This window comes from Suillus fuscotomentosus (genome assembly GCF_016647785.1).
Source record: "Suillus fuscotomentosus strain FC203 chromosome Unknown F5891scaffold_26, whole genome shotgun sequence".
NCBI lineage: Eukaryota > Fungi > Basidiomycota > Agaricomycetes > Boletales > Suillaceae > Suillus > Suillus fuscotomentosus.
In genome coordinates, this window is record NW_024539538.1 from 348,440 (window position 1) to 368,860 (window position 20,421).

Here is a 20,421-nt window from a genome sequence, read left to right on the forward strand (position 1 = left end):
GCATCTCTGCCCTACTATTGAACTTGTTTGCATTGGGGAGACTTCCTGCCGAAGAGCACATTTATTAGGAGAACAAGGAGGGTTGTCTCCCTTGTACGATGCTCATGTGGGAGTGGGTAAATTTAATTCTCTCTGACTAGGGTTACTGACGGTGACCTTGCCCTTTGATCTATATACCATTGAATCACCTTTTTGTACGTGTTCCAAACCGACGCTGTTGGTGTCGTCATGTGGTGTTCGTGTAGTTCATTGACATATGTACTCGGCACATTTCAAGGAGGAACCATCTTCTTTGTCTGTAGTATACGACATGCACATAAAATCCGATGTCCTGATGTCGATGCTCACCGTCTGCAGAGCTCGTAGCAGCATAAGTAATATGCCACCAGATGCCTTATATTCCTAGTGGCTCCCGTATCTCCAACTTACGAAGATGGTGGATCTGTAAAATAGGCTGTATGATCAAGGGTGAACTGTTAGAAGACGGCGATATTTCAAAGCCATGCTCTGAAGGCAAGGACATAAGACGAAAAGGTCGAGAGAAAGGCGGGGGAATTTGAAGAAATCCGCACGTTCAAAAGACAATAGGGAGGGACATGAAATACATGCGCAAGAAATCTGCAGCGCTGTGGGTATTTTTAGCATCCCATGTCAATCGACGGAGTACGGGAAACAAGGACACGGGTGCTGGAGAACAAGACGGTATTATCAAATGGCAGAGGAGCCCGACAAACGTTGGGTTGTCAGATTGTGTGATAGAGTACACACATCTGGCAAAACTGTCCCAACTCCCAAGAGGGTCCTGGAATGCCTTGCGCGCGTGAACTTTGAAGCTCACGATCATATGAAACTGATGTGTCCCAAACATTCACGATGCAAGTGCTGATCTGGCACGGCATGTGGATGCAAATACAGGAAAGAATTCATGTTCGGCGTGTGAGCTATCACTTCGAGAATTCGCACTAAGGCCGGATTAATAACTTGGCAAGCTTTGGATATGAAAGTACTAGATAAACCTGCAAGAACTATATTTTTATTGCCAGTTTTTATGGAAAGAGTTAACACTTATCAGCACTTCGAGGCGACATGCTACTGTCCTTCTGGATCCTCGGGAGCCCTCGCACCTCGATCAACCATTCTATAGACGCCGTCGCCACCCGCCGGCACTCGGGGGTTTCCAGCGTCTTCAACTGGCTATCCATCATCGTAGCCATCATGCGATGCCCCTGGCATTTCATCATTCGGCCCGTGGGCACCTCCCGCGAGCCTTTCATCGTCGGAAGCTTTCCCCAGTGCTGCGATGCATTTGCTTCCAATATAATTCCAGCTCTTAACATTGAGTGGTAACTCCCCTTCAACGCCGAACACACGATAATGATCCTCGGCTTCTAATCTTCATCCCTCACAGGGCTCGGCTGCTCACTACGCCCGATCATGCCGCGCTCGTCCAGCGTCTTCTCCGTCTCCGACATGTCATCTAGCTCCGCATGCGACTGCTGACAGCTGTCTTGTGTTACTGACCTACTGACAGCTGCCAAGGCTGGTGGTCTGCGTCCAAGAGGTTCTCCACGCGACATCGGACCGCGGATGGAAATTATCGCCATTGATGAAGGGGGATGAAGAGCCCTTTGAAAAGCGTGGTGCCGAGAGTAGAATTGCAATTGCCTGTACCGAATACGCTCTGATGTCAATAGTGGGCATGTATTACAGATTGATGCCCTAGTACTGGAAATTGCAATTAGTCGCCAAGGAAGTAGACATAACACGGTTCATATGTCTCGATTAGCAATAGCTGTATGCATGTTTATCACCTCCGTCCTCGGTGTATGTCGGCGCCTCGGAGCACACGTAGATGGTCGGACGATCATCAGGAGGAGACAGGATGAATCAAGATGGTATCGCCGCCAGATGCGACTGAACCAGTGGCCGAAGGTCGGTGTAGTTGCGCGTACAGATGATATGCTTTACACATTTGTTGGTTGACCGGATGCCTGCAAGAAAGGAAATTCCACGACTTGAGGACCTGATGGGTGACGATGACCGGTAAGCGGCGAGGATAAGTACTATATGTAGTATGAAGTGTTCAAGTTTGGTGCTGCCTCGGAGCGAGAATCCTCAATCAACAATCAAGGAAACGAGATCAGCGCGACACTGGGTTGGAGGCTTTACGGACCGTATATCCACCACGCGAGTCAAATAATTCATATAGTGCATATATATATGTCTGATATCCATCAAAAAAGATCAGCGATATTCTTGATGCATGGACATACCACTGACTTAGACTTGCTGTACGGCGCAAGGATACCGCGGTCCGTGCGCGTGAACGATCGACTGTCCATGTCAATTGTGATGACATGCACTGCGTTAGTCGTCGTCACTAGCCTTGACTACATACTAGCAGGATACAGCAACTTTTGTTTTTGTACTCTAAGCGACCATGGGAGAACATCACAGGGACGAAAACAAGACCGAACTTGGAGAGCGCGGGGCTGTAGCTGTTAATTGTAAAACGTTACTATGCACAACACACGTTGCCGCACAGGTCACGGGTATCCGAGTGTATGTATACTAGTTAAGGCTAGTGTTCCTTGAGAAACCTTCTATAACATTCGGACTTGACCCGCCGTCTAGATCCACGCATCCGTCCGAGTCCCTGCAGGGGCATGATGATGACTGATCCGCAGTTGTAGGTATTCATAGGCGAGGCACATGTTGGTCACTAGACTCTGCTGAGTCGTCGCGAATGTCTCTCAATCGAATCGGTTCGACTTGTTGCTTCGAATGTCCGATGGGGTCGTGGTTAATGGTATTCCACCGAAGTATTCGATGACTAGACGACTTCGAATTTCGTCACGTCTCCCCGCGTTCAGCGCGGGTTTGAGCTTAGTAAGGGCCTTTGGAGTCGATAGTATACATAATTCCCCGGGCCCGGGGATTTGGCTACGTCCCTGGCTGCGATCCACTGGTATGGTAATCGTAAGCTGTAATGGGTTTCATAGGCAAGGCACATGTACGTCTTGTATCCTTTGGGTGACTCGAGTGGGACACCGTACGTGCAAGCTCGTGGTCTGAGTCATATACAACGCAGTCATCAGCTCCCTGGCCCCCATAATTAGTCACCGATAACTATAGCCCTCCGTTTGAAGAACAGTCACACGGTAGCTACCGGTCTGAATGAAATCACCACATGATCCACAATGTCATCCATGGTTTGCCAAGATACAAATCCATTGTAAAAACACCACATCGACAGCGTGTCTGCCTGTATGTATGCATCGGAATATATGTATGTAAGAGCGAGGTGAATGTTGATATCAGCGTGTGGTGGTACGTTATGGCACGATCAATCAATCAGTTGAATGAGGATATCAGGTACATGGTCAGTTGGAGAAAGAATGACTGCTTGGCTGGCGAAATTAAAGAACAAAGATGATCGTAAAAATAACAACAACAATGATTTGATAGAAGGAAAAAAAATATAGCAAGTTTGGAATTAAATGCAAAGATATACTCCTGAAGGAATTGATGAGAATTTCGTCGCAGACAACTATCATTATTGGCGTCACGTATGATATATCCATAAACAGGAAAAGAATGACAGGGGTGTTTAATTGGGATGGGGGAGTGCGCGGGAGTGTGGGGGCGTCGAGAAGTCGATGGCGTTGTACGCTGGTGGTGGAGCTTCTTCTAGCTCCGCGTGCTCCTCGACCGCGCGTCGGTGATGGTGCGCTCGCGTGACATTACGCACCCACCCTAGCACCTCATCAGCATCCTTCTCCGGACGAGTCCTACCCCGCGGTTGCTGTGCAGTTGATGGCCGCGTGGGCATCGTCGCTGATATCGGCGTTGAGACGACATTGGACGAGTGGGTGTACCGATGCCCCGTGGAAGATAAGCGAGGTATCGAGGCAGGCGTCGGGGGAAGCGTACGAGCCAGTGTGGGAAGGCGTTTGGGTCGAGCAGGAGGTGAGCTAGTAGGGGACACGGGGTTTGAGGGGACGGTGGGTAGTCGGCGCCGAACGACAGATCCCGAAGAAAGAGCACGGCAGCGAGACGGAGGCGTACCACCCACACTATCCATATCACTGTCTAGCACTGTCGGTGGGATGAGCACTCCGTCTTCCGTGACTGATGGTGTGTGCCTGCTTGTTGTTGGGATACATGATAATCGGGGTGACGATCTCGATCGGTGAAGCCACGGCTGTGATCCAGGAGGGGGGTGCCATGAAGATGGCGGCGCAGGAAGTTCTCGCCGTGTACCCGCACGTGGCGAGGGGGAAGGCTGCGATGACAGTGGGATATAATCAGATACTGGGGTGGGTGATATTGGTGCAGGGGAAAAGCTAAGGGGAGTTGAATAACGGCTGTTGGTATTGATCCTTGGAGCGGCTCTTTCTGAGTCATCGCAAAATGTGGATGTATGGAATTCACTGGATGGTGCTGAACAAGGGGTTGCGGGATAGCAGACGGACTCGGAGGAGATGCTTTCAGAGTCCCATGCTGTACCCGAGCGTGGAGGCAAGTCGCTACCGTCTGCACTATGAGGTCGTAATGATGGGTATAACGGTTCGCCATATACAATTTTGCGCCATTGATTTACAGATGTAGGTGGGGGCGCTGTGCCGGAGATATCAAGTACATCTGCATCCTCATTACAGCGGGTATCTATTGCAGGGGTCTTGAGGGAAGGATATAGAGGTTCGCCATACATGATTTTACGCCACTGACGTGCAGATGCAGGAGCAGATGTGGATTTAGGAAGGGATTCGGATTCTGTTGCTGGGGTATCGAGTGAATTTGGGTTGTGCCTTACAGTCATCCAATCGTCAGGCTCTGTAACGAGTAGTAGAGCGGTGACAAAGAGGTTATCGAGTAGGGAAAGGGATATTCCAGCGTGTTCTACTTGAGGAACTGATTGATGGACAGGACCAAGGGTTTCGAAAACTTTAAGTCTTGGATTGTTTTGGTCGTCTTGTATATCGAGGGATGCGATTAGTCGCTTGGATGATGAAGATGTGCACTTATGAGAAAGTGTGAGCGTAAGCGGAAATAGATGACAAAAAGGAATGTTACCTGATAAGTGCGACCAGTTCGCTTCCACTTTAACGTATGGGGATGGTTTGGTAAGGTGAACTTGCGTGAGCTGGTGAAACAAAAAAAATGAATAATGAAGGATTTATAACATATGGAGAAGGGTCGTACTTTCCAAGGTTGCCATACTTGAGGTAGTTGTCAGTGTCTCTCCAACGAGGTTCACTCATCTGTATGATTGCACCGTGGGTATCCCTTCCTTTGCCTTTGAGAGGAAGATCCTTGGGCCAACAAATGTCTGCGATTTTTACAGAAGCGTCCCATGGATCTGAACGCCATATAGTAGTTGAAGAGCCGACTGTTTCGACTGAGTAAAAAGGAGTTTCCGCTACGAGGTCTGTAGCGACGGAATCTAGAAAAGAAGGAGAAGACAACTTGAGTACGAGAAGGGGTCTCTGTTGTCGGCGAGAAGCCATGTCGTCGCGAATTTCCAGGCGATGTAGGTAAGGGAATATAGCAGATGGATTTGAAGTAGAGGGACCTGGGGTTGGTGATGAAGGAGAGGTGGATTTGGATGTGGGTGGAAGAGAGAGTCGTTGAACAGGTGGAGGAACGAAGGGGGAGAAAGTCGGTTTGTCAGAATCACCGATGGAGAGGGACATAAGCGCCCGATGCATGGCAATGAGAGTGGGTAGTATGAATTTGGGATGAGTGACACTATAAGGGACTACAGCTTACACCTTCAATCTCAGCGGCCCGTTGAGATCATCCACGTAAGTTAATCAGTTGTCCGGGTGATGACCGAGCGCTCTTTACAAACTCCGTCGCGTCAACATATCCCAACGCGCTCTTTTCACACACAATCCTTATTATTATTCCCATCATGTCTACCGAACCCAGGTAAGTTCTAATGTACCATTTCAGTCCAAATTTCGAATATTCCTCTTAGATCTCCAGTAAAAAAAGACGCGACGAGCCCCATAAAGTCTCCCGACTCAAAGGGAAAGGGCAAAACAAAGGCTCCTGCTGAGGACGTGTCAATGGAGGAGGAGGAGGAAGAGGAAGAAGAAGACGAGGAAGAAGGTGACGAGGATATGGAAGAGGTACGACTTGCTTTCTTTCATATTTATTCATCACGCTCACCGACACAGGAGGAAGAGGAAGATGATCACGAGGAAATCGACCCCGGTGCAATCCTTCCTCGTCGCACCCGTGGCACACGCGTCGATTATACATCCGAGGAAGCCCTCAAAAAGGCAGGCCTCACAAAGGATGACCACGATGACGACGACGACGAAGGCATGGAACATTAAGTGTCTCACGCCCCCCAATTACTTTAATATTGTTATCGCTCTCCTATAGTCTTTGGTCAATTATTTTGCAAGGCGTGTGTGTAACATCGCCAGCTGCCAGAGGTACCCTGACCTCGTTTCATCTTGAAATTAAATAAAAATTCACCCTGCTTGGCACTTTGTTCGCATGTTCGAATCTGTATGTCCTCGCACGTTGCTTTACTCCAGTCACGCGCCATCGTGCCGGGCTCATGGCGGCCTCCAAGTACTCAAGTATTTTGCATGATTTGAATGTGGGCCTGAAACCCCCAAAAAATACTAGTATTTGCAGGACTGCTCGGCGCAGAGGCTCCCACAAAGTCAACCAAATATCTGGATTACAACGTGTTCATGCTACGCGACGCCGCCGATATCTAAGTCGGGGCACCCCAATGAATTCTCACTCGGCTTTTCTGACGAAACATGAGCCGATGTTCTAATTTATGTGCATCCTTGTCTAGACCCTCCGCAATACGCGGTCCTTTACGAGCGCACTCCGCATGCCTTCCCTTGTTCCGACTCAGTCGATCGAACCTCAGCAAAGCCTAATTCTTTTCGGGGTTAAATCCTCCTCGAACTCCCCGTCGGGGACCTCTAGCTTGGCAGCCGGCCAAGCCTCCTGGGAGGTCCTGAACTTTTGTAGCTGGGCCTTGATCCCTTAATATAGACCTCAAGCCCGACTTCTATTCTTGTAAGGCGTGCGTCCGTATCTCATATCTATGAAAGGGTCTCAACAACTAGCAAAGCTGCCTCACCTGGCGCGTCCCTGTCTACTATCGTTTTGTGCCTCGCACCGAATGGGTGTGCTTCAGCGATATTTATCTAACTCATAAACTCAGGTACGACCAGCTAGCCACCATTGTGAGGGGCTGACTGCGAGGGTAGGTGAAGTTATTGTTAGAACCGAGTGCCAATTTTAATGGATCATCAAGTCCACACTTCCCCTCACACTCAGCTTCGAGCAGTGGTGGGAAGGAGCCTGTCAGCTAGCTATCTATACGTATGTGTGAAATTTAGATTACAGCGTATGCATGACTACAAGCAAGCTGGCACTGCAAATACAAACAAACCATTACTGTGTCTGCTGCGTCTCTACTTCACCTCTACAAGCGCTAACACTATATATATACTACAGGTTGCGTAGTAGCAACTCGAACACAGTGTATCGGGAGTTGTAAATTCTCGACCGAAGCCCAACCGAAACACCAGTAGTCAACGTACTCCACAATCATAATGGATCACGGCGCACACCATATGGCTGCTGAGCCTGCAAGGTGCAAGATGTGGATGCTCTGGTACGTCCTCACCGCCACCCACCCACAAGTACTTACCTGTCCTCAGGAATACCCAAATAATCGATACATGCGTCGTATTTTCCCAATGGCATATCCGCTCTAACCTCCAATTCTTCTTCTCCTTCCTCGCCATCGTAGCACTGGGCATGCTCTACGAGTACCTCCGCGTCTTCTCGAGGGACTTTGACAAGCGCATTGGTGTGAAATTGAGGATCCGGAACGGGCGTAGGACGCCGCCTACTGCGAGTGGAAGGAGCTCGCCTGAACGTCATGGTGATGACGCCGAGGAGACGGGCTTGTTGAATGGGTCGAGGGTCACGAGGAAGCAGGGGTGAGTGCTTCTATAACACGTGCTTTTACTCTGATCGTGCTGACTTTGCCTTTATAGATTGACTATTCCGCCTCTCTATCGTGCCATGCGCGCTGTGCTGTATGGGGCCAGCGTTGGCTTGTCTTTCTTTTTGATGCTTGTATTCATGACGTATAATGTATGTCTGATGGCTTGTTTTTCGGATACCGACTGACTCGTTTGCGTATAGGCCTACCTGATTTTTGCAGTTATCCTTGGTGCTGGGGCAGGACACTACATCTTGAGCGACACTATTGAGCCAAACGGCCCTGCTGACAAGGGGATGGCATGTCATTGATCTATGTACATGGGGAAAGCTACTATCAACATAACTATTACTCCTGCTTACGTGGCTTCGATTAGTCTCCATGTCTTCCTTCCATCAAGGACCAGGTCTGACTAGGGGAGACTAACGTAGATGAATGAGGATACGGGTTTCTTCTACGTTTCAATATACCTCGCACACTCCAAAGGTGGAAGAATTGCTGTACACGAATATAGCTATGCATATGATCTATCATTTCATCCACTGTAACCTCATCCTGCTTCGCAAGCACTCTGGGTGGAAGAAAAGATGGATGATCGGGGCGAACAATGGCGCACAGAGTTACCAAAGCGAGAATATCCAATGCACAGGGATTGTACTGAGGTCAATGAGCAAAACGATGGACTAGCACGACTCTTGGAAGCGTAAGCTCCTTATTCCATCTGACCCAGATACAAGAGCTCAAACACACCCGCGAGCTGTTAAGACCATCAGCGTGTCTGTATCTTGCTCACAACGGAAGCTGACGATCATTCCTCACACTTTCCGAGCCCATGTTACGGCGTCGGTGAAGCATTGTTAGGTCTCCGTCAAGTTTGTGGTCATAGTACTTGTTACGAGATGGCCCGGGCTGAGTTTCGACAAGTGGCTGGTATCTTTCGTCCGCTTCATCTCCCTTTTCATTTGCTCGTCAAAATGATCTTCATTAAAAGATTCCCGGCAACATCCTCGAGGACCGCAGCATTTGGCACTACCATGTCAAACGCATTAGTTCAAGTAACGAGTCAACAAACTCATGTTGCACCAATTTCTTTGAACCAGTACGTACAATGCCTACATATGTAAGCATTTTGATAAGTTAGTCATTAATGGATTCAAATCAATGGAACACATTTTGGCGTACAGCAGGCTCCGCACATAGACCCCAAACGTTTCCATGGCACTTGCCATAACCGATAAATGAAAAGCAACGGACAAAGCGCTGCAAGATATATATGTAGATAGAATTAGTCCCCGAGTATACGTATATATATTACAAGGATACCTTCAGTCGGCTCTTCGATGATATGATTACGATATCACCGTAACAACTCAGGAAATACAATATTAGCACGATCTTGTCCTTGAATAGACACAACGGACATGTCTCTTCGCGTTCTCACCCTCGATAATGCTGTGTACAATTGATTTGAGTGAAGGGATCCGTTCGAAGGTTAGCACGGTTCGTGCTAGCGTCAAACCTTGGTGGCCATTACATAAATGTAGTTGCATACGCGGGCGCAGAGGATTGTCTTTCGAACGGATTGGATGGAATGCAGCTGCGGCTTTCAAATGAGTCGATGGGTTGGACTTCGACGAGCTGACGATGCAGCGCAATCGCGCGCGCGCGTTTCCCTTTTCTGCTGAGAGGTGTTATAAATGCAGTTCTGTTTGAGATCCAGGCGATGAGGAGGTACTCCAGGATTGGATAATATTGCGAGGTAGTCGGTGGTGTGTTCTTCTAGCCCGCATGTAGCAAGGAAGGATGTAGACTAGATGATAGCTTATTAACGCCAAAACAAATGAATTGGGGAAAATATAAATATATTAACGCACCTCCAAATTGTGCATCCGTCCTTCACATCGTATAATTTCGGTGCAAGAAGCTCAACTAGTAGTGTATCATGATTGGCAATCATGTCTAGACCCAACATTAGCACAAAGTGCTGCCGAGAGTGCGAATTTAGACCGTCGGCAGGAACATAACAAATATTCGAAGAATTCATTTATCACCGGATGTATCCTATGGCATGGTCAGAAAAGGAGTGCGGACTCGGATGCGAAGGCAAATAGTACTTACCTCCTCCTTGTTCCGCTTCCTGCCACTGGGCAAAACCATCCTGCTCTTTTTCTCGACCTCTGACAGCTAAGTCCATGTTATATCCACAGGACGTTGGGAATGAGAAGAGGTAGCGGATCCTTCTTTCTCGTGGGATTAATGAGTCTCAGATGATCGATAAGCCACTGGTAGAGCCTGCCGCAGAGAGGCGCTCGATTATAGTAGCAGCTGCGAGGCTAGCGGAAACCTTCCTTAGTCCAGACTGCATTGGTCGGAGAATGGTTTCGTTGAACTTTAAAGTACGGTAACATATTTTGATTTGTTTACACCCCGTACATATTTGGATAGTATTGGTGGAAGCTACATCAGATGTTATGTTGACTCCCGCCTGTCAGGCCGCTAAAACCCTTCCACAGGTAACACAATAAATACACACAGCCCGGCGAAATGCTCATTGCCCTCTGCAGGATACCGACTCCTCCGAGAGTCTCCCTGTCCCAAATGGATGGATCGTCCCGCAACGTACTAGGAATGTGGAACAGATGCTCAAAGAATACACTGGTTTGAAAGGGACCCTTGTGCTCAGCGAAGAAAGTGGCACAAGCAAGGTACATTTTTTCGTCGGGCAAGGACTACTACGTTTGGAACTGTTCGTGCGAGGATGGATGGCGCCTTCTCGATATCAATAGTCGCGAGGAATTGTATGGCCATCTTGCAAAGGGCAAAGGGCTCAAAGGACTGAAGGTTGAATTATTGCCGGATTTTGGTGATCTCGAAGGATGAACGTTCTTGCGGCTCACATGTTTCAATGTAGAGTTTTCCCTTTGGGCCCAAATGTTTCGTGACTTTCTGTAATACATCGCTGTTGAATAATTGTACCGAATCTCTTACAATCCAAAGAAATTAACAATGGATCACGGCGCACATAATATGGCTGCAAGGTGCTCAATGCACATGCTCTGGTACATCCCACTCAACCCAATCCAACCCAGCCCATCCATACTTACCCAATCCCTAGGAATACCCAAATCATCGACACATGCGTCGTATTTTCCCAATGGCACATCCGCTCTAACCTCCAATTCTTCTTCTCCTTCCTTGCCATCGTAGCACTGGGCATGCTCTACGAGTACCTCCGCGTCTTCTCGAGGGACTTTGATAAACGCATTGCTGTAAAAGTGAGGATCCAGAACGCGCGTAGGACGCCGCTTACTGCGAGTGGACGGAGCTCGTCTAAACGTCATGATGATGACACCAAGAAGACGGGCTTGTTGAATGGGTCGAGGGTCACGAAGAAGCAGGGGTGAGTGTTTCTACTACGCGTGTTTTTACTTCGATCGCGCTGACTTGCTTTGCTTTGCCTTTATAGATTCGCTGTTCCCCCTCTCTATCGTGCCATGCGCGCTGTGCTGTATGGAGCCAGCGTTGGCTTGTCTTTCTTTTTGATGCTTGTGTTTATGACGTATAATGTATGTCTAACTACTTGTTTTTCGGACACTGACTGATTTGTGTGCGTATAGGCATACCTGATTTTTGCAGTTATCCTTGGTGCCGGGGCAGGACACTACATCTTGGGTGACACTATTGAGTCAAACGGTCTTGCTGACAAGGGGATGACATGTCATTGATATGTGTACATGGGGAAAGCTGCTATCAATATGGATGTATATCCCTTCTGCTTACATCGCTTCGATTAGTCTCCATGGCTCTATCAAAGACTAGGTCTGATATAGACAGACCATTAATCAGAATGCCGGTTTCTTCTACGCTTCATAATTAATCACTCCAAAGGTTGAAGAAATTGTTGTACACGAATACAGCTATGAGTATGATCAATTACTTCATCTCTGTATCCTCATCCTTCTTCGCAAGCCCTTCCGCCCGAAGCAGAGCATCAATTTCTGCAGGTTTGTAAATCTTAGCTTTTGGTGCTTTTGCTACTTGGTCGTATGTGAGGACTGCAAATTCGACTGTCGAGTACAGATCAGCGCCATGTTTGGGGAAGAAAGTAGGATGGGCCTACGCTTCTCGCTTCCAAGAGTTGTGCTGTCCATCGTCTTGCTCATTACCCTCAGTACAAGCCCGATAGCCTCCTCGACGCCCAAGTCATCTTTGTATTCTTGTTTGAGTAAACTCTGTGCCGTGCCATTGTTCGCCCCGATGCATGTTGCTTTCCACCCAGAGTAGTTGCCAGATGGGTCAGAATGGTACAATTGGAAATGGTAATGTGGGTCATAGCCTGCATATAACAGGGAGACGCCGAAAGGACGCAGACCTAGACAATATCTCGTTTAAGTCAAAACAAACAAATTAGGGAATAGATTAACGGACCTCCGAATTGCGTATATCCTTGTTTCATATCGCACAATCGCTGTGCAAGAAGCTCAACTGGTATATCATCGTTATACTGCAAAAGATGTTGTTGTGCCACAGTCCGCGCGTAGTTCACTAGCGAATTCGCATCGGACGTGATGCCTGCAACGCCTCCGATTACATTTCTGCAAATTCCAGAAATCAAGAGGCTTCCTAGGTACTTGTTGGGGGTAGTGCTTACGAGTTTAATAGGAACATCTTCTCTCCACTACCGCCGTAGCCCCCACCTTCCTTTGCGCTGGAAAGATCGAGGAGCTTCCCTGTCACACGTTTCTCAGCGGCCAGAACAACACCGTCCTTTGCGAGTACACCGAGGACTGTTCCTGCGTGTGAAATGGCTTCCATGGCATATTCGACTGAAATGATAGGGTTAGGTCGTGAGCCATCTGCAATTCTCTGATGAGCGTACTTTGGTAAAGCCGGCCTGTGCATGATAAACGAGTCAGATCAGGGCATTTAATTGATAATGCTAATTAAGCACCTTCCGGAGAGAATATTGTTGTTCGACCTGTAAATCAATGGTCATTATATGGACTCAGTAGGGTGGTGCTGCTAGGATACGTACTATCATATCTTCGGGCCTGCACGAGTGATTCATGTGAGTATTTGTATGTCAATGCAATTTATAAAATGTGCATACCATGGTTGATGAATCGGGAGACGAGGAGGGAGGAGCGTACTTGTAAGATGGAACTTGTCACTGACGCGTTCCCTCAGATTGAGTTGGCATACGCGTCAGGTTAAGCGGGGGGTCGCCGGCATTTGCCTATTAACTCAGACTCAACCCCTCTAATAAGGTCCTCGCTCTCGTTTGCTTAGTGCTACTACTCTTCGAACATTTTCTTTCGTTACTGCGGATGTGTACATCCTTTACATGAATGAATTTTAAGATGATGGTATGTAGAAAGCGCTCCGAGGAAACCAGCTGCAGTACTCTGCTCCGAGGAACGAATACCAACGTTTGGCACTAGAATTGGAAGGCCTCCCCGAAACTATCTGTTATTAAGAAGACATGACTGTCAGCTGAGTCTTCCGTCTATGTATATATGGTCTGACTGCGGAAGGCTACGATTCCGCGCACCTCCATACATTTTGAATGCCAAATGAAAGAAAAATACTAGCGTACTGCTTCCGATTCGGCGACTTCCCCATGGTTCTACTCACGTCTGTGGCATCATGTGGTACACCCTTGGCCGCATCTCCACTTCCTCGTCGGCCATCGCCATCAATCATATTCTAGCTTTGTGATTGAATCCGAGGTACTACATCCGTCGCATTAACGTTGTGACTCGCCATGTCTCTTCCTAGCGTGCACTCCGAGGCGCCAACATATCCCGAGGACAGAGGGGCAAAACACCCGGCTGTCAACGTTAACCTTGATACCTCGGTGGAAAACATGCCTCTTGTTGATGGAAACATGAGCGATGCGGTATTCTTGGTGGTGATGGTACGTCTATTTCTCACTTGCATTTCCAAGCACTAGTATCACTCAAAGCATGCTCACTGAGCTCTCAGGGCGTATCTGGCACAGGCAAATCTACTCTCGGCGCTGCGCTATCAAAGGCTCTCCGTCTCCCATTTATCGACGGCGATGACCTCCATCCGCAATCTAATGTAGACAAGATGTCACATGGAGAACCTCTCACAGACACAGATCGCCAGCCCTGGCTGGAAACTATCCGCAGAACGGCCGTTAGTAGCGTTCTGAATCAGCTTGGGAATCACCACAAATCACATGCGGAGCCAAATGCGATGGCCGAGACTGAGACGACGCTTGACAACTGCAGCATGCTCGGGCGTAATGAGCAGCTGAGTTCTAGTATGAGGGATAAAGACCAGAAGCCGGGTATTGTCATCGCGTGCTCAGCGCTGAAAGGGAGTTACCGGTCGGTGCTAAGGAGCGAAACTCTGTCGGAAGCTGAGGCATCAAAGCATTTAGGAAAGCTTCCGACATGCTTTGTTTATATGAAAGGCTCACGGGAGATGCTTATGAACCGAATGATGAAACGCCAGGGACATTTCATGAAGGCTGCGATGTTGGATAGCCAGTTGAAGACGCTGGAAAGCCCTGAGAATGAGGAGGGTGTGGTAACGGTGTCGATAGAGTGGTCGACTGAGGACCAAGTGCAAGAGGTGGTCAGGGCTTTTGAGGATGGAGAAGGACACCAGCATGTGGCCCAATCGAAGCATTGATAAGTGTTTTGTTACATAAAAACTCGCAATAAAGTATAGTTCTTGCAGACTTTCTTCCGAAATGGCTAGGTCAAGCTTCCTTCTTGAGAGGTCTGACTATTACTTGAAGTAGTGGGAGACAGGGTTATTTCTTCGTCCGGGGACAAAGATCATGCAACTTTGCATGTCTCCTTCAACTTGAGGCCATCATCATATCCAAATTATTGGCCATGCATCCGGCTTTACGAAATCTCGAAGTGATAGACATCATTATCTCTCACAGATCACGGAACCCTTCCTGCACTTGCCTCCACATGCCGCATATTTGACCCAGCACTTGACGTTCTTTGGAGGAATTTGTCTTCCGTGGAGGCCCTCACCAGATGTATGCCAGGTGACCTGTTTACCGTTGAGCAAGGATGCATGGTCAGTATTCAGTGTCTCGTAACTCCAGAGTGTTAATACTGAATTCACTTATGCAGGTACTACAGAAACCTCCTGACGACAAGATGTGGGACACTCTTTGCAAATACACGTCCCGCGTACGCTCGATCAGACAAATATATCACACATCTATCGAAGCTCTTGGGTCGATACTGTTGTCTTGTCCTTTGGCACCCACATCTTTGTTTCCCAACCTCCGTGAGCTAACATGGCACGCCAATGGAACTCGCGGCGCAGCAGATTTCTTGCGCATGGCTCTTGTGCCTACCCTACTGATCCTGGATGTGACGGTTTCTTCAGTTTCAACTTCCCATGCATTTCTCTCGGTCCTTTCGTCTCTTGGGACCTCGTGTCCTCACCTCCAGAGCTTGTACATGAATCGCGAGCCTTCAACCGACCATTCATATTGCAAAATTACACCCTTCGTTATAAAACCTTTTTCCACACTCCATCATCTTCGCACATTGTGGGCATGGGACATAGGGGACCAAGGTATCCGACACATTATGCAGCTACGAGCTCTGCGGTCACTGTCACTGGATTTGAACTCAAGGCTAATTGGGGGGAAAGGATTGTATCTGCAACTCCCCGGTTTTCATAATTTGGATTATCTGAGCCTTCGTATCAACACGTTGGAGGATGCTTCGAAGTTCTTCGTTTCACTCGAGGTTGTCAGAACCAGGGACATAAAAATCTTCTTTAGCCCTCGGTCTCCCCCGCCTACATCCGCAATGCTATCTCAGTTTCTCAGCATCCTCCAAGAACGATGCGACAACGATAAGCTTGAATGCCTCTTTCTCTTCGGATATTCGAAGGCTGTGCTCACAGAACCAGGCGTCTTCACACCACTGCACGCATTTTGCAATCTGACTCAACTGGACATCCAGGGGAGCTCTAGCATTTCGATGTCTGACTAGCAGCTATGCCAGCTGGTGAGAGACTGGCCTAGGCTACAAGTCCTCAAAATCAGCAGCTGGATCGCTATCGATGTCGCTACGGTACTACCCACATTCCACGGGCTAATAGGGTTGCTTCAGCTCTGCCCCGCTCTGACTTCGCTCGCTCTTGTCATCGATACCACCAAGTTGGATGGCATAGATCTCAGAAGCCCCAGTGGTAGACGCTTTAATACGCTCAACCGCCTCACGCTCGGCATTTCGCCCATTGATTGCCCAGTAAACGTAGCCCTCATCCTCAGCGGCCTTTTCCCTCACCTTGAGCAGGTCAATATCGATTGTTGGAATAAATACCAGATGTATGTGATACCGCAGAGGACACTAGCAATGAAGCAATGGGCGTCAGTCAATAGCATCCTCCGTGGCTTCAGCGTTGTAAGGGAGCGGCGTATTGAAGCTTGATGAGGTTGTCTGGTTTGCAGGCTGTACCTTTGAACTATGTCATTGCACACTTACATACAGTACGCGTATTCATGTGTCGAAATTATCGTGCATATGATCTTTTGGCGCTCAATTCAGTCCTAGAACTAGGACATCTGGCCGATCTGCATTCTGAGAACGACTCGGAGACACCAGTGATCGTTCACTCCAACACCGCGGCAGGTTGCCCAACTTTCGGCACGAACCAAGGTGAAATGCTGTAAGATGCATATATACAACTATCAATACGTTGTGGATCATGATCATATGTATGGGTAGAGTGCATGGACACAGCTCGTTCCAACATCCCCCACTCCCGCTCAGTCTTCATAACCACAACTCACCCACCGTTGCGGCGGATACCCGATCAACTTTGTCATGAAATCAACATGTTGCTGCGTAAGACGCTTATCCGAAAGGAACCTAAATACGCAGCGACTCCACCTGAACGGCGTCGATTTGGATGGCGTGCAGCTTGTCGTCGTCGAGTTCATCGTCGTATTAGTAATCATCGTTCGATACACCGTGCCAGTGATTACTCCAGAGGGACCAAGCCGCCCTTGAGGGCGAAATAATATTTGTGGTCTAACAAGTAGATGCCCGACCAAGATGCAATGGCTCGGAGGTCATAGACTATATGTGGCGTGATAATTTGCAATGTCCTGACAGCCTACACATGTGGTTGCCGGTGTAGGGTGCAGAACTACTTGGGGTCCGGCTAGTTCTACCGGTACCGGTTATGTACAAACGGCAGAACTGTTGAAACTGGTTGGTTGTTTTGCCAGGTGGAAAACTTTAGGCTATATAGATTAGTACGATGTGGTGCCAGCCCCCGATGTCAAGCACTTACCATCTCAGAGATGGTTACGAGCCTAACTGCAAGTGCCACATCAGACTTCGTGCGAACTTCCGACCTCTTCAAGTTGCGAGCGAAGCTGTGAGTACCAAGTATTAAGTGCCAGAACAGCCTGAGAGGCGGACACATGCTGTAAGCAATGATAGTACGAGGGGGCGTCCTCCAGCGTGCACCATCTTAGGGGAGCTCGGAGCTGTCATAGGCTCCGTATTACTCCGAATCGTGCATCTCTCACCGATCCCTTTTCACCGAGAGGTTGTGTCGTATGGCACATATGCAACTTATTTTGAGATCCAGTTGGTGGAGAAGAATTCCGGGCGCAGTAAGCATCGCCAAGTAGTCTGGTGCTTGTTCTGGTGCATCAATATAAGGTGCGATCCTCGACGGAACCTATATTAGCTTCAAAGTTGAGAACGACGACGGCTAAGTCACCGACAGGGAAAGTAATGTATAATGTTTGCTCTCAGCCATGGAAGGTGCAGAGGTGCAAGTGGTAGCTATGTACGAGAGTGGAAACAAAGTGGAAGAGAATCTTGTGTATTTAGCCATGTTGTGTTTGATTTACCTACATATTTACGACATAGCATCTTCATTCAAACTCCCATCACTTTTGTGTGCGCTGAGCTGACGAGATACTTACTATAGTAGTAACTATACCAAGGGTCCGAGGGTCCGACGAAAACATACTAGTCATGGAAGCCAGCTGTCTTTCATCAAGACCACTATGTTTTCCCATCTTTCCCGGGGCCTGACGTTGAACCCAAGACACAAATTTTCGGTAGCGATTAACGATTTTTTTATTGGCCGACTACACTACTGACGAGCCAACTCAGACATTCAGGCAAGTCACATAACGACCCTTGGCGCCAGTCCTAGTAGTGTCGGCACAAGAAGGTTTTAATGAAAGCATGAAGACCTTTCTAAATCCTATGGAAAGTCATATGCTCGCTTCAGGCTTTATATGGTTTGATAACATCCGCGGCGTACAGTACAAAATACGGGAATATTGGTAGCCGATGTAAAGGTGTTTGCCTCTAGCCTAGGGAACCGATCTACTCGGGAATGGTAAAATATAAAGGAGCCAATACCATCTACTTCCAAATAATAAGGTCACCATATACACTTTCTACTCCACACTAGCCTCCCAGCCTGAAATTGCACAACTGAGGCATAATGGGCCAGCTCACCGTTTTCGGGTATCTTCGCGAGCAATGGACAGAACTTCCGATCCCCACTGCAGATGTCAGCGACCAATCGCTCATCGTAGTCGGTGCCAATGTCGGGCTCGGACACGAGGCTGCTGTGCATTTAGCACAGCTCAAACCTAAGAGCCTGTTGATTACTAGCAGAGACGAAGTCAAATGCGAAAAATCAAAAGCAGGTATGCATGAACCTTGACTCGGAAGGTTATCAGGGGACTTTATGACTTGTATAGACGTGGAGAGCCGGTCTGGCATGACTGGTATCGAATCCTGGCCTCTTGAGCTATGTTCATTCGATTCAGTGCGTTCTTTTGCGGACACTTTTGAAGCGAAGGGCTGCACAGCCAATGTTCTTATTGCTAATGCTGGCATATCGACGCTCAAGTACACAAGAACCCCGGATGGCTACGAAGCTACGTGAGTGCTTTGCTGACATCGCCGTTATTTCACCTCAAGAATTTCCATAGATTTCAAGTGAATTACCTGTCGACCGCTCTATTGAGCTTATTGATGCTGCCTCACCTCATCAAGGCAGGGACTCCTGAACGTGCCTCAAGACTGGTTATTGTATCTAGCGAGTTTCATTATCTGGCCAACAGACTAAAAGGGGCAGACACATGGCCTAGCATCATCGAAACAATCAACGATGAAGCATATTGTACCTCTAGGTAAGTCTCATTAACGTCTGTTCCTGGAGCACTAATAACATGCAGCAGCGTAATGTTAAACCGCTACTCCTTATCCAAGCGTGAGTAATAGAGTACATGCGTTATTGTGCTTACCACTCCGTTATGCGCAGTCCTCGAAGTGATGTTCATCCGTGAGCTGTCTTCTCGACTTCCCACACCAACCTTAGTTGCAGCTTCGACGGTCAATCCCGGTTCTTGCCACTCTTGTCTTACGCGAGAAGTCGAATCAAATCCACTCTTCAAGTTTGCCGTGAGAACCTACAAAGGGTTGGTGGCACGCGCAACTGAGATGGGCAGTCGAACACTTGTCCATGCGGCAATCGAGCCAAACGAGAGGGAACGGCATGGCCGCTACCTGTCTAGCTGCGAAGTTGCCGAAGAGAGTGATTATACTCTCAGCGCAGAAGGAAGGGAGGTTTCGAAGCGTTTGTGGGTACGTACCTGCTCATTTTTGACTACCATGGTGCTGACTGATATCTGGTTGAACAGCATGAGACCCTTGAGATCCTTGGAGACATCGACCCTAGAGTCAATACAATTGTGTCTGAGTACCTCGTTGAAAAAGCATGATTTGACTGTTATCCATTTATTCGTCCAAATATTGTGTTGTATTCTGATCAAGTGGATGTATGTGGAATTCATCCCTGCATGTGCGTACTCTACCTGAACTTCACATGTACTCCACTGCTCGCTGTCAGTGTGCGTCGGCAGTCTCCTGTTTCTGTGTAGCGCTTATCTCCGTGTATGTAATCCACCTTTTCCAATCTGTCTCCTAAACTCCACATATTTCTCTTTTAACTATACTTCTGTTCTTTCACCACCATGATACGCAATACAACGAAGCATGTCTATCGAAGACAGATTAGTACGAAATGCGCGAGTGCGTATCACCGCTCTTCATCGAACATTCGAAGGAATACATTGCCCGTCTCGCATCACCTTCTCTTTTTATCCCGAGCGTTCTAATTGGACTGTAATTCGGAAACAGTTTCCCTTCCGATCTGCTTACGCGACGACATGCAACGGATGTCGGCTGATGCTAGCGTTGTGGGAAGAACTGGCAGAATAACTGGGCTGCCACCAGCGGGCTGGATTGTGCTACAGAATGAGCCCCTTCAGTGAATTCACCCCATCTCAGACGGACAGCCAAGTGTGACAATGTACCGTTGGGAATGGGCCATCCCATGTGGGCCCATGGACATAATTGTACCATGAT

The 20,421-nt window shown here is 48.2% G+C and overlaps 11 protein-coding genes across 11 annotated transcripts; 7 read left to right on the forward strand and 4 right to left on the reverse strand.

Annotated features, from left to right (window-relative positions):
• Window positions 1-1,124: 1,124 nt before the first annotated feature.
• F5891DRAFT_911504 (uncharacterized protein) lies at window positions 1,125-1,388 on the reverse strand (the record flags this gene model as incomplete). Its single annotated transcript, XM_041373631.1, has 1 exon — window positions 1,125-1,388. A coding segment is annotated over one exon (264 nt), but the record flags the coding sequence as incomplete, so codon positions are not given.
• A 2,222-nt stretch (window positions 1,389-3,610) lies between these two features.
• On the reverse strand, window positions 3,611-5,696 carry F5891DRAFT_951847 (uncharacterized protein; the record flags this gene model as incomplete). Its single annotated transcript, XM_041375072.1, has 3 exons — window positions 3,611-5,023; window positions 5,077-5,146; window positions 5,206-5,696. The coding sequence occupies 3 exons, from the start codon at window positions 5,694-5,696 to the stop codon at window positions 3,611-3,613; spliced, it is 1,974 nt and encodes a 657-aa protein (XP_041226162.1).
• Window positions 5,697-5,789: 93 nt separating this feature from the next.
• Window positions 5,790-6,462, forward strand: F5891DRAFT_299560 (uncharacterized protein). Its single transcript, XM_041371250.1, has 3 exons — window positions 5,790-5,934; window positions 5,984-6,137; window positions 6,186-6,462. Exons 1-3 carry the CDS (start codon window positions 5,918-5,920, stop codon window positions 6,345-6,347), a joined length of 333 nt encoding a protein of 110 aa, XP_041226163.1. The 5' UTR covers window positions 5,790-5,917; the 3' UTR covers window positions 6,348-6,462.
• A 989-nt stretch (window positions 6,463-7,451) lies between these two features.
• On the forward strand, window positions 7,452-8,556 carry F5891DRAFT_299800 (copper transporter). Its single transcript, XM_041371254.1, has 4 exons — window positions 7,452-7,660; window positions 7,707-7,991; window positions 8,049-8,148; window positions 8,200-8,556. The coding sequence occupies exons 1-4, from the start codon at window positions 7,599-7,601 to the stop codon at window positions 8,305-8,307; spliced, it is 555 nt and encodes a 184-aa protein (XP_041226164.1). The 5' UTR covers window positions 7,452-7,598; the 3' UTR covers window positions 8,308-8,556.
• A 1,853-nt stretch (window positions 8,557-10,409) lies between these two features.
• F5891DRAFT_1278155 (uncharacterized protein) lies at window positions 10,410-11,172 on the forward strand. The gene is made up of 3 exons (XM_041370306.1): window positions 10,410-10,509; window positions 10,561-11,055; window positions 11,112-11,172. Exons 1-2 carry the CDS (start codon window positions 10,468-10,470, stop codon window positions 10,780-10,782), a joined length of 264 nt encoding a protein of 87 aa, XP_041226165.1. The 5' UTR covers window positions 10,410-10,467; the 3' UTR covers window positions 10,783-11,055; window positions 11,112-11,172.
• F5891DRAFT_299737 (copper transporter) lies at window positions 10,893-11,903 on the forward strand. Its single transcript, XM_041371253.1, has 4 exons — window positions 10,893-11,055; window positions 11,112-11,396; window positions 11,463-11,562; window positions 11,614-11,903. The coding sequence occupies exons 1-4, from the start codon at window positions 11,003-11,005 to the stop codon at window positions 11,719-11,721; spliced, it is 546 nt and encodes a 181-aa protein (XP_041226166.1). The 5' UTR covers window positions 10,893-11,002; the 3' UTR covers window positions 11,722-11,903.
• Window positions 11,458-13,201, reverse strand: F5891DRAFT_299681 (N-terminal nucleophile aminohydrolase). Its single transcript, XM_041371252.1, has 9 exons — window positions 13,107-13,201; window positions 13,032-13,047; window positions 12,948-12,974; window positions 12,876-12,890; window positions 12,648-12,822; window positions 12,425-12,591; window positions 12,117-12,368; window positions 11,620-12,063; window positions 11,458-11,568 (listed from the first exon to the last, which is right to left on the reverse strand). Exons 1-8 carry the CDS (start codon window positions 13,107-13,109, stop codon window positions 11,930-11,932), a joined length of 789 nt encoding a protein of 262 aa, XP_041226167.1. The 5' UTR covers window positions 13,110-13,201; the 3' UTR covers window positions 11,458-11,568; window positions 11,620-11,929.
• A 682-nt stretch (window positions 13,202-13,883) lies between these two features.
• Window positions 13,884-14,659, forward strand: F5891DRAFT_951901 (P-loop containing nucleoside triphosphate hydrolase protein; the record flags this gene model as incomplete). The annotated part of the gene is made up of 2 exons (XM_041375076.1): window positions 13,884-13,913; window positions 13,982-14,659. The coding sequence occupies 2 exons, from the start codon at window positions 13,884-13,886 to the stop codon at window positions 14,657-14,659; spliced, it is 708 nt and encodes a 235-aa protein (XP_041226168.1).
• A 273-nt stretch (window positions 14,660-14,932) lies between these two features.
• On the forward strand, window positions 14,933-15,453 carry F5891DRAFT_909718 (uncharacterized protein; the record flags this gene model as incomplete). Its single annotated transcript, XM_041373603.1, has 2 exons — window positions 14,933-15,064; window positions 15,121-15,453. Coding segments are annotated over 2 exons (465 nt in total), but the record flags the coding sequence as incomplete, so codon positions are not given.
• A 648-nt stretch (window positions 15,454-16,101) lies between these two features.
• F5891DRAFT_1173047 (uncharacterized protein) lies at window positions 16,102-18,008 on the reverse strand (the record flags this gene model as incomplete). Its single annotated transcript, XM_041365614.1, has 7 exons — window positions 16,102-16,296; window positions 16,665-16,676; window positions 16,803-16,881; window positions 16,998-17,128; window positions 17,309-17,393; window positions 17,550-17,704; window positions 17,955-18,008. 7 exons carry the CDS (start codon window positions 18,006-18,008, stop codon window positions 16,102-16,104), a joined length of 711 nt encoding a protein of 236 aa, XP_041226170.1.
• Window positions 18,009-18,487: 479 nt separating this feature from the next.
• F5891DRAFT_951917 (short-chain dehydrogenase) lies at window positions 18,488-19,775 on the forward strand (the record flags this gene model as incomplete). Its single annotated transcript, XM_041375079.1, has 6 exons — window positions 18,488-18,695; window positions 18,750-18,933; window positions 18,984-19,184; window positions 19,233-19,264; window positions 19,316-19,638; window positions 19,695-19,775. The coding sequence occupies 6 exons, from the start codon at window positions 18,488-18,490 to the stop codon at window positions 19,773-19,775; spliced, it is 1,029 nt and encodes a 342-aa protein (XP_041226171.1).
• Between the last annotated feature and the right edge of the window lie 646 nt (window positions 19,776-20,421).